The sequence below is a fragment of the Chiloscyllium plagiosum genome, chromosome 3, assembly GCF_004010195.1.
Source record: "Chiloscyllium plagiosum isolate BGI_BamShark_2017 chromosome 3, ASM401019v2, whole genome shotgun sequence".
NCBI lineage: Eukaryota > Metazoa > Chordata > Chondrichthyes > Orectolobiformes > Hemiscylliidae > Chiloscyllium > Chiloscyllium plagiosum.
This window is the reverse complement of record NC_057712.1, coordinates 56070028-56081657: the sequence shown is the minus strand read 5'-3', so window position 1 is coordinate 56081657 and position 11630 is coordinate 56070028. Positions and strand designations below refer to the sequence as shown.

Genomic DNA, 11630 nt, shown 5'->3' with positions numbered 1-11630 from the left:
GATATTGTAACAGTGCAAATGAACACACATTTACAAAAGTGAAAGGTTGTTTTTTTCCCCTAAATTTCCTAGATGCCCGCAGTAGTTTATTTTTTTCATCTGCCTGATACTTCTTTTAAATGCAGTTCTGACCTCTGCAACTGGGTCAGAGAAAACATGTTATGTGGTTGCTCTGAAGATTTGGGCAGTTGTTCCCTGGTGCCTGTTTTAGATTTGATTAGATTAGATTACTTGCAGTGTGGAAACAGGCCCTTCGGCCCAACAAGTCCACACCTACCCGCCGAAGCGCAACCCACCCAGACCCATTCCCCTACATTTACCTCTTCACCTAACACTACGGGCAATTTAGCATGGCCAAATTGGCCTTTAGGCCTACATGACCCAGGTCTGCTGACAGTATCCTGCCAAGATGCAGGTTAATCTTCCTCAAATCAGACAGTTGCAGACTTTGATTAGAGATGAGCAGACTGGGAAGACCATTCATCTCTGAGCTGTCCTGAGCAGAAATTTCGTTGGGGGTCATGTGTGTGGTTTCTCTACCTCTTGATACCTGCTGGCACCAGCCTGTCTCCCTGAGAGGAAGGGCCACTTGGAGGGAGGACAAGTTTCCACATCCCCCATATTACCTTGCAATTGATGCTGAGTACCAATGGATAGAGCAATGGAGTGTAATCCATGCCAATACTTGACAAACACTGAACGTGCTGGACCTGGGTGTCCACGGCGGTCTGTTACTGCGACCAGACTGCCCATTTTCTCGAACACTTTGTGTGTTTTCTGTGGTGGGTATAAGGATGAGGGAGAGAGTGATGTAGAAGGTGTTCGGCAGATTGCCGCAGGCCGAATTATAACCAGTCTCAGTCCTTCTAACCAAACCCATTGCTGACCCAGCTCTCAGTGAAGCAGAAACGTCAATCAATTAGAGAATTCTGACCGGAACCATGACTCGGGAAGCAGTTGTTCGGGGGCCAGACACTTCCGCCGGGTAGTTGGTCCGCGGGTTATTCTAGTCCGGGCGCTGCGATTTCTGGGAGGGAGGACGATGGAGTTCGCGGAACTGATTAAGACTCCGCGGGTGGACAATGTGGTCCTTCACCGGCCTTTCCTGCCACGGGTGGAGGGCACTCTGTGTCTGACCGGGCACCACCTGATCCTCTCCTCCCGCCAGGATAACAGTGAGGAGCTCTGGCTGCTACACAGCAACATCGACGCCATCGAGAAAAGGTGAGTGAGCCTGGAGCTCGGGCTCCGAGCAGCGGAGGCTGTGAGGGAGGGAAGCAACCGGACCTCACCCCGAACACACGGACGTCACCTCATTTGTACGGTTTATGTCTCAACAGATTTGACGACGAACCCACAGACATTTATAGCTTATAAATAAATTATTAAGTCAGTTAAACTAGAAGGCAAATGTTTAGGGTGATGGGGAAAGATATAAAAGAGAGCAACTTTTTCACGCAGAGGGTGGTGCATGTATGAACTGAGCTGCCAGAGCTGCCAGAGGAAGTGGTGGAGGCTGGTACAATTACAACATTTTAAAAGGCATCTGGATAGGAAGGGTTTGGAGGGATATGAGCCAAGTGCTGGCTGGTGGGACTAGAGTGGGATGTCTGGTTGGTATGGACAAGTTGGACCGAAGGGTCTGTTTCCATGCTGTACATCACTATGACTGTATCCCCATGTCCAGTTCTTTGGATCAGTTTAGACGCTCGTCCCATTTCCTTGGGTTTTTCTAGAGGTTTCACCCTTGTTACTAACATTCAGCTTTGCTCTATCAGCTCCAATGGAAATGTAACTCCTGTGTCTCCTTCAACTGTAATGTCCTGTTTTTTGACTATTGACCAGGAATCTGCCAGTGCAGGTTGTTTTTGCGGTTAAGCGACTTTCAAAAAGTCTCTCACAATACTTGCACGCATTTGTCTTTTGTTTGAACTATGCACATTTAAGAGTGGGAATCATAGAATCCCTATACTCTGGAAGCATATTGTTCAGCCCATCGAGACCACACCGACCCTCCAAACAGCATCCCAACTAGACCCATCCTTTCTATATAACCCTGCATTTCCCATGGCTAATCCACTTAGCCTGCACATCCCTGGACAACTTAGCATGGCCAATCCGCCTATGTTGGAGATCTTTGGACTGTGGGAGGAATTTGATTTGTTTATCTTCACCGGCAGATGATTCACTCCCTTCACGTTCATTAATCCTCACCTGCTGCCTATATCAAGCAAAATTGCGATAGTTGTCAACTATGAGATTAATTAAATCCATTGTCAACTTCTAGAAGTTCAATAAATATTTGCCAATTTAAAAGGGAACTTAAGAAGGTGTAAACAGCTGATTGGAACTGCTCAAATTGGGATTAAGAGTGATGTGATTGTAGGTGCAATTTGTTAAAATAATTTAGAAAATCCTGTTTTATATCAGTGGAAGTTACTTTGCTTTTTGATTTTGCCATCTGTAGATAAATGGTGTTCACATCAACATGGCTGCTAGAAACAGTGGGAGCTGTATTTCAATTGACTTTGTTTCCATTTCTCTTTAGTCATTACTTCCTAAAGTTGTTAAACTGTCACTTGTCTGATGAAAGGTCACTGGACTCAAAACCTGACTCTGCAATCTCTTGAACTTGACTTCACCTGACGAAGGAGCAGTGCTCCAAAAACTTGTGATTTCAAATAAACCTGTTGGACTATAACCTGGTGTCATGTGACTTCTGACCTTTTAGAAAGGTGGGACAGGCTTGAAGGGCTGAACTGACTATTTCTTATTTCTGATTCCTGATGAAGGGCTCCGGCCCCGAAACGTCGATTTCCCTGCTCCTCGGATGCTGCCTGACCTGCTGTGCTTTTCCAGCAACACACTCTCAACTCTGACTATTTCTTATGTTCTACCTTAAACCAAAATGAGAATGTGCTGGTCTGTGTGTGACACTTTCCTGAAGAAGGGCCTGTGCCCGAAGCGTCGAATCTCCTGTTCCCTGGATGCTGCCTGACCTGCTGTGCTGTTCCAGCAATAAAGTTTCAACTCTGCAATCTCTCCTCAGATGCTGCCAGACCTGAGTTTCTCCAGTAATTTCTGTTTTTTGTTCATTTCCAGCTTCCATAGTTCTTGCTTTTATGTAGTATTACTAAGTTTATGTAGATTAATTTGAAAGCATAACACCTGTAGAAAGAAATGGGGACAATAGAAGTGACCAAGAGTTTGCAAAGATCATTGAGGCTGAAATTGAGTAATAGCATAGAAAACTCTAAGCAAAGAGAGTTGCAAGGTACATTCAGTGCAGATGGTTGCTGGACAAGGCACCCTTTTTAAACTTCCCACGTGAGCTATGTCATGAAATGTCACCTAGTTAATTATACTTTTCAAAAAAAAAAGTCAGTTTGCAAAGCAATACTACACCAACATAGTCTATGGAGGAGGGCTCAGCAATTTGCAATGATCAGAAGGATTCTTCACCTTATGAATGACTAATCTTGAAATTTACGCAAATGCATTTCAATAAGTGTTACCTTGAGATCTACTCCCCAGATGTTCCACAAGTCTCTTTTGGTGGCAGACCCATAGGTCTCTTTCTTGGATCAGTAAATTTGTCTCCAAAATAAAAGAAATAATTTAGCAGCCTAAATCCCAATCTTTCTGAATCTTAATTTAAACCATGATATTATGAAAGCAGCTTTGGGCAATCAGTTATTAGAGAAGGAGAAAATAAACCATAATTCTCTTCATTTGAGTTATTGCAAAAAAAGTAACTGCTAGCCTAACTTGTCAATTTGCAGGAAATGCTGCATCTCAGGACTGAACAATTAAAAATAACTTAAGCTCTGTCTCTGCAGTGTTAAACACCATCTGACAGTGAAATATTCCATCTTTGAAGAGAACTCAGCAACAGGACCCATCCTATTGTACACAATACAAACTCCTTTTGGTCACTATTGTGCGATGAACATTAGTTCTTGATAAACCTGACTGAAGCAGTCTTTAATTCTAGGCAAGAGGAGGCATTAACACTAAAAAAGCCATTTCTCGAAAGTGCAGAAAATATTTAAAACTTAGGCATAAATACCACTATTGTTAAATATATTGTAATTCTTTAATTCCAGGTTTGTGGGAACATTGGGTACAATTACAATTAAATGTAAGGATCTGCGTATCATTCACTTGGACATTCCTGGCATGGAAGAATGTTTAAATATCGCAAGCTCAATTGAGGTGAGATTTTTTTCTTGATCAGTCGTTTTCCAAGTTATTATAGATTGGTTTTGGAAAACATTTGATTTAGTACTGAGGATCAGATGTGGAATAGATTAGATACAAGGTGAATGAATATTTTTTTTTTTGGCCGTAAATTGCTTCTGTTCTAACTTCACACACCCTTGCTGTAGCTTTGATTTGGCTTTCTGGGTAATAATAATTATAATGGATAGTCCAAGTTTATTTTGAACACATCAGAAAATTTATTGAGATGCTGAAACTTGTTTCTGTTGAATTGTTACAGCTTGTGGAGATAATTATGACTTTCAAATCTGGGTTCAAATTCAGTGAACCAATAATAAACTCTCGAACTTTAACTTTTTTAATTTTTTTTTTGTATAGTGTTGAAGGTACTTATTCAATCCTATCACACAGCTCATTGTGTAATCCTACTCTTTTCCAGCTGTTTTCTCTGCTGTTAGTCATTATAAGATGATCGTGCATGATAGAACATAGAACATTACAGCGCAGTACAGGCCCTTCGGCCCTCAAGGTTGCGCCGACCTTTGAAACCAGTCTGAAGCCTATCTATCCTACACTATTCCATTTTCATTCATATGTTTATCCAATATCCTTAAAGTGGGCGAGTCTACTACTGTTGCAGGCAGTGCATTCCACACTCCTCCTACTCTGAGTAAAGAAACTGCCTCTGACATCTGTCCTATAGCTATTACCCCTCAATTTAAAACTATGTCCCCTGCTGGCCATCACCATCCGAGGAAAAAGGCTCTCACTCTCCACCCTATCTAACCCTCTGATTATCTTGTATGTCTCATTTAAGTACCTGTCAATCTCCTTCTCTCTAATGAATACAGCTTCAAGTCCCTCAGCCTTTCCTCATAAGACCTTCCCTCCGTACCAGGCAACATCCTAGTAAATCACCTCTGAACCCTTTCTAAAGTTTCCACATCCTTCCTATAATGCAGCGACCAGAACTGTACGCAATACTCCCAAGTCTGGCCGCACCAGAGTTTTGTACAGCTGCAGCATGACCTCATGGTTCTGAAACTCAATCCCTCTACCAGTTAAAGCTGACATGCTGCATGCCTTAACAACTTTATCAACCTGGGTGACAGTTTTCAGGGATCTGTATAAATGGACGTGATATCTCTCTGCTCATCTACACTACCAAGAATCTTACCATTAGCCAGTACTCTTTATTCCTGTTGCTCTTTCCAAAATTAATTGCTTCACACTTTTCCAGATTAAACTCCATTTGCCACCTCTGAGCCTAGCTCTTCAGCTTATCTATGTCCCTCTGTAACCTGCAACATCCTTCAGCACTATCGACAACTCAATCGACCTTAGTGTCACCCGCAAATTTACTAATCCATCCTTCTATGCCTTCATCTAGTTCATGTACAAAAATGACAACAGCAGTGGCCCCAAAATAGATCCTTGCGGTACATCACTAGTACCTGAACTCCAGGATGAACATTTCCCATCAACCACCACCCTCTGTCTTCTTTCAGCTAGCCAATTTCTGATCCAAACCGCTAAATCACCCTTAATCCTATGCCTCCGTATTTTTTGCGATAGCCTACCGTGGGAACCTTATCAAATGCTGTACTGAAATCCATATAGACCACATCAACTGCTTTATCCTCATCTATTTGCTTGGTCACCATATCAAAGAACTCTATAAAGTTTGTGAGGCATGACCTACCCTTCACAAAACCATGTTGACTGTCTCTAATCAACTTATTCCTCCCGAGATGATTATAAATCCTATCTCTTATAACCTTTTCCAATGCTTTACCCACAACCGAAGTAAGGCTCGGTGGTCTATAATTACCAGGGATGTCTGTACTCCCCCTTGTGAACAAAGGGATAACATTTGCTATCCTCCAGTCTTATATTCCTATAGACAATGATGACATAAAGATCAAAGCCAAAGGCTCTACAATCTCCTCCCTGGTTTCCCAGAGAATCCTACGATAAATCCCATCCAGCCCGGGGGATTTAGCAAGTTTGGAAAGTGTGAAAATAGATAACACCTCCTCCTTGTGAAACTCAAGCCCGCCCAGTCTAGTAGTCTGTATCTTAGTATTCTCCTTGGCAACATTGATTTTTTCCGGTGTGAATACTGATGACAAATATTCATTTAGCACTTCCCTTATGTCCTCTGACTCCAAGCACAACTTCCCACTACTATCCTTGATTGGCCCTAATCTTTTTCTAGTCATTCTTTTATTCCTGATATACCTATGGAAAGCTTTATGGTTTTCCTTGATCCTGTCTGCCAACGACTTCTCATGTCCCCTCCTGGCTCCTCTTAGCTGTCTCTTCAGGTCTTTCCTGGATAACCTGTAACTCTCAACTCTCAAGAACTCTGTTTGTTCTAGCACTAAGCTTCCACCCTAGCTCCCTGAATTTCTGCCTTAAACCCACATCCTTTTTCCTACTTAGGTCGTTGGTGCCTATGTGGACCACGACATGGGGCTGCTCCCCCTCCCCTCAAGCATTCCAAAAACACAGTCCAAGACATCATGAACCCTGGCACCTGGGAGGCAGCACACCAACCGTGAGAGACTCTTGTTCCCACAGAACCTCCTGTCTGTCCCCCTAACTACGGAGTCCCCAATGTCTAATCCTCTGCTCATCTCCCCCTTTCCCTTCTGAGCAACAGGGACAGACTCTGTGCCAGAGACCTGCACCCCATGGGTTACCCCGGTAAGTCATCCCCCAATGCCCACAACAATATATTTGTTATTGAGGGGAACGGCCACAGGGGTTCCCTGCGCTGCCTGCCGGTTCCCTTTCTGTCCCCTGACTGGAACCCATCTGCCTCTTTCTTGCACCTGAGGTGTGACTACCTCCCTGTAACTCCTCTGAATAATTCCCTCTGCCTCCCGAATGATCTGAAGTTCATGTAGCTCCAGCTGAAGTTCCATAGCGCGTTTTTTGAGGAGGTGATGTTGGCTGCTCTTCCTGCAGAGGAAGTCAGCAGGACACTAGCGGTGAATCTTGCCTCCCACATTCTGCAGGAGGAACGTTCAACTGCCCTAACTGTCATCAACCACTGTTTTGAATTAGAAAAGAGGCTGTATAAAAATACATAATAAAAAAAAAACTAGTTATCTTACCAATCCGGTGCATAGTGTTTTTTTTGGGTTAGAGGAGGAGGAGGAGGATGGTTGGAACACACTACCTAAGTAGTGTTTCGGGTAACACAACCACCCACATAGATGACTTCACTTATTCAGCACTCCTGTGTCTGCTCCTGCTCAGTGTATGCTCCGCCTATTCATGAGGTAAGTTTTTAAGTCAGTGATTTGCCTTCCCATCAGCCCCTACTTGACATCCCGCTCTTATCTAACCTTAATGATTCAAGATGGTGGTGATCTGAAGGAACTTCCATTGTGATTAGACAGGAATTTCCAGCGTATTGAACCAGCATTGATGGAAGAATAATGTATGTCCAATTCACGTGTTCCCTTGTAGTTGCTGCCTTGTCTTTCTGTGTGGTGTAAATTGTTGGGTTTGGAGATGGTTTTGAAGAAACTGTGAGAGAGAAACTTCCATGTGTATGAACTGAGCTGCCAGAGGAAGTGGTGAAGGCTGCAACATTTTCAAAGGCATCTGGATGGGTATATGAATAGGAAGGGTTTGGAGGGATATGGGCCAGGTGCTGGCAGGTGGGACTAGAGTGGGGTATCTGGTTGGTATGGACAAGTTGGACCGAAGGGTCTGTTTCCATGCTGTACATCCCAATGACTCTAAAACAGAATTGCATTTGCCATTCTCGTATTCAGGAAGAATTGAAATTTGTCACATCTGTTAAATTTAGTGGGCAGTTCTTGATCAGTGAAAAATCAATTAATGAAGATTTCATAACTTGCTGTTTTTTACTTGTTAAAATAAAATCCTTCTAAAGATGTTAGTTAAAGAATATCTAGAAGATAACTAGAGAAGGGCAGCATGTTGGCTTATAGGTTAGCACTGCTGTCTTGCAGCGTTAAGGACCGGCATTCACTTCCAGTCTTGGGATACTGTGTGGAGTTTGCACATGCTCACTGCGTGGGTTAACTCCAGGTGCTCTGGTTTCTTCCCTCAGTCAAAAGATGTCAAGTTGGGTTGATTGGCCAATCTAAAAATTGCCTTGAAGATATGCAGTTTAGGTGGGCTGGCCATGGTAAAAATCTGATGTGGGATTATGGGGTGGGGGTGGGCCCAGTTGGCATCCTCTTTAGAGTTTGGGTGTAAACTCGATGGGCTAAATGGCCTCTTTCTGCTCTGTAAGGAATCCATGAAAAGCTAGAAATTTATCTTTTTAACCAGATGAGAGCTGGACCAAGCCTCATCCTGTGTAGTTTAATTTAGTTTTAATTAATCAGTTTGGATAATGTACTAATAGAAGGACTCACGATGTTGGCAGTGGTGCTCGGATTTGGGAACAAATATGGAGAGACTGAAGAACAGTGTAAAATACAGAATAATTGTGGACGGTATCCTTTTAACTTTTAACTACTGTCAACTATACAGTTGCTTGCAACCCTTGCTATTTATAAAGTAAACCATGTGCCTTTCATGCACAGCCGTCGCAAAATTGGATGTCGGGTGCATTTGCAAAAGAACAACATTCATAAATTAAAATTTTGGTGAACATTTCCTGCTAAGTTATCTCTGCTTATAGAAATTCATGCAAGATACATTCAATTTTCTTTAGGAAAGAAAATCAATATTGCTTCCATATATTGATTTGAAGCTGAGAGGAAAATAAACTTCAGTCACTTCACAGGGATGATTGTACTGATGGACAAGCATGGTGGACCATGAATACAGATTGCTTTCTTTCAATATTAAATACTATTCTGACTTGATTAAATGATAGGTGCATTGTTTGCCCATTTTTCAGAACAGATCGCCACCTAGTGTAATTACTTTGACAGCTTATTCTACCGTGTATAGGTGGAGTTTTGAAGACGGTTTTTTAAACCTGAAATTAGAGGGACAACGTATACACGATGTATTGTTTTTGAAGGGATGAATATTCATCTACAAAATATGTAAAATGGGAAAGTTACCTTCCTAGCAGCTCCCAGTCCCTGGTTCTAGAACGTTTCCTGTAATATGTTCAGGCAGCAGTTAACTGAAACCAACTCTGCAGATACGGCGGTCACCCTATACTGTCGTATCATTCAGTAATCCTGACGGCCGGCAGACTGGAAGACCCAGAACGGAGCGGTACGGCCCGCAGATTAGAAAGCCAGAGCGGAGTGCAACGGCCAGGCACACTGACTCATAAATGTTTATCTGTAACTGTGAAGAACTAGAGTCAACTTATACATGAGATATATGGAAAATACAAGATTTTTTGGTCAAAAATAAGGGGTTGACTTGTACATGAGATCGATCTATACAGGAGTATATACAGTAAATCCTTTAAGGATTGGTTCATGCTATCAAGAATTTCCAGTTTTGTGCGTGGACTTAACTACTTCATTTGATGAGACAGTTTCAAAGTGTGTCTGGATTTTATAATCACCACAAGTCTACTGTAAAGCTTTAACCAGTTTGGTCTCCAATTGTTAGCTGGTGTGCAAGTCACCTTCTGTGTTCGGGCCGCCTTTTAAGATAATGAAGTGTCCTAATTTATTTTTTCCTAAATTGAGTTTTGGAAGATACATGCTCACTGTGGAAAGTTCATAAGCTTTGTGTTCATATTTCCTGTGTGAGTAAATTTCCTACTCATTTGAGGGTGATGTATCTAAGTAACTGATGTATGGTGTATCGAACATAACACTCCGGAAATTATGGCATGCTTCATTAAGAACACATTGTTGAATAGGTTTCATGAATTTTATAGGTTGTTTATTTGTGTTGGACAGTATCAAAACTTGTCCTGCTTGCTCATGTAGATAATCTGTTTAATATTGGTAAACTTGATTTCCTTAATATTGCCTCAACTTGGAGCTCAATAGAACTTGGTTTTGCTGTATTTTTAATGGGTTAGCAGTGCCTGCAAAAGATTACAAGAATAGCTTTGGTTATTGAAGCATCAGCAGAAATCATTACATCTGTACTATTATTTTAACAGTCTCGCTTGGTTAGGAGAACACTTCCTTATTATCAAGCAATGTTGTTGCATCATGTTACATTTAAGGACTTGGGCTTAGACTCATGCTGGTACTCCAGTACTAACAAAGCTGCAATATTTGACGTGCACACCTTTTGTTAAGACATTAAACTTATCAGTGTTCCATTTGGGGTGTTGGATACTGCAAATGACTCAAAAGAAATAGTCACTCAGACTTTTTTCCTAATGGTTATCTTGTGGCTGATTGTATGCATGTACAAGTTTGCTGCATTTTCAGTATGATGAAGGTAGCCGTTGGTACCATATTACAACAGGAAGATTTGATGATTTTTCAGGGGAAATGAAGACTTTTTAAAAAAATAACTTGGCCTATAAGTTTGCTGTGATAATGGGACTGAATAATCTTGGAAGTGATCATGCTTTATTTGTTTTACCTTGTTCAGGCCTTATCTACTTTGGATTCTACCACATTGATGTATCCTTTCTTTTATCGACCTATGTTTGAGGTCTTGGAAGATGGATGGCACTCCTTCCTTCCTGAGCATGAGTTTACTTTGCTTTCTGTGTCGGTGAGTCTAATTTTAACTATTTGCAAGTGTGTCGAAATTTGTTCCAACTACTGGTATGGTTTTGAATTCTGGCTATTTTGGCAAACGTATAAGCAACTTGGAAAAAAAAGGAGTAATAGTCTGGAATTTCAACCATCTTTGTAACAACTGAGGTAAATTAGTGTTAATTGCACTCAGGATACAGAATTTCTAATTCATTCGGGGCAGTATATTTTTTCAGTATGTAGCAAGCCAAACAAGAGAGAGGGTGTTATTTCTGAAACAGGAGTTGAACTCAAACTTAGACTTGTGCAAATGTCAGAAAATATACATTGTCAGACCAGGAACAAAAAACATTTATTAGATTCCAAGAATTCAGTCTTGAAGAAAACCTAAAGGAGTATTGAAAGTACAGGGGTGAAATGAAAAAAAGAAATTAGGAAAGCAAAAAAGTAGACATGAACGGAGTACTAGCAGGTATTACCAAGTAAAATCCTGCAGTATTTTGCAATTGAAATGAGGTATTGAATTGGCTTGGCGGTATGGCGGCACAGTGGTTAGTACTGCTATCTCACAGCACCAGGGACCCGGGTTCAATTCCTGTGTGGATTTTGTTCATTCTGTGTCTGCGTGGGTTTCCACCAGGTGCTCTGGTTTCTGGTCCACAGATGTGCAGTTTAGGTGGATTGGCCATGCTAAATTAACCCGTAGTGACCAGGAGTGTGCAGGCTGGGTGGATTAGCCATGGTAAATGCGGAATTATGGAAATAGGGTGGGATGCTCTT

The 11630-nt window shown here is 41.8% G+C and overlaps 1 protein-coding gene across 1 annotated transcript in view; it reads left to right on the top strand.

The window, feature by feature from the left end:
- The first annotated feature begins 951 nt into the window (after positions 1-951).
- mtmr9 (myotubularin related protein 9) overlaps positions 952-11630 on the top strand; it is a 71846-nt gene continuing 61167 nt past the window's right edge. Inside the window, exons 1-3 of the mRNA XM_043682436.1 lie at positions 952-1224; positions 4107-4215; positions 10741-10866. Coding sequence (XP_043538371.1) covers positions 1043-1224; positions 4107-4215; positions 10741-10866 — 417 coding nt within the window. The 5' untranslated portion in view covers positions 952-1042. The remainder of the gene's footprint in view (positions 1225-4106; positions 4216-10740; positions 10867-11630) is intronic.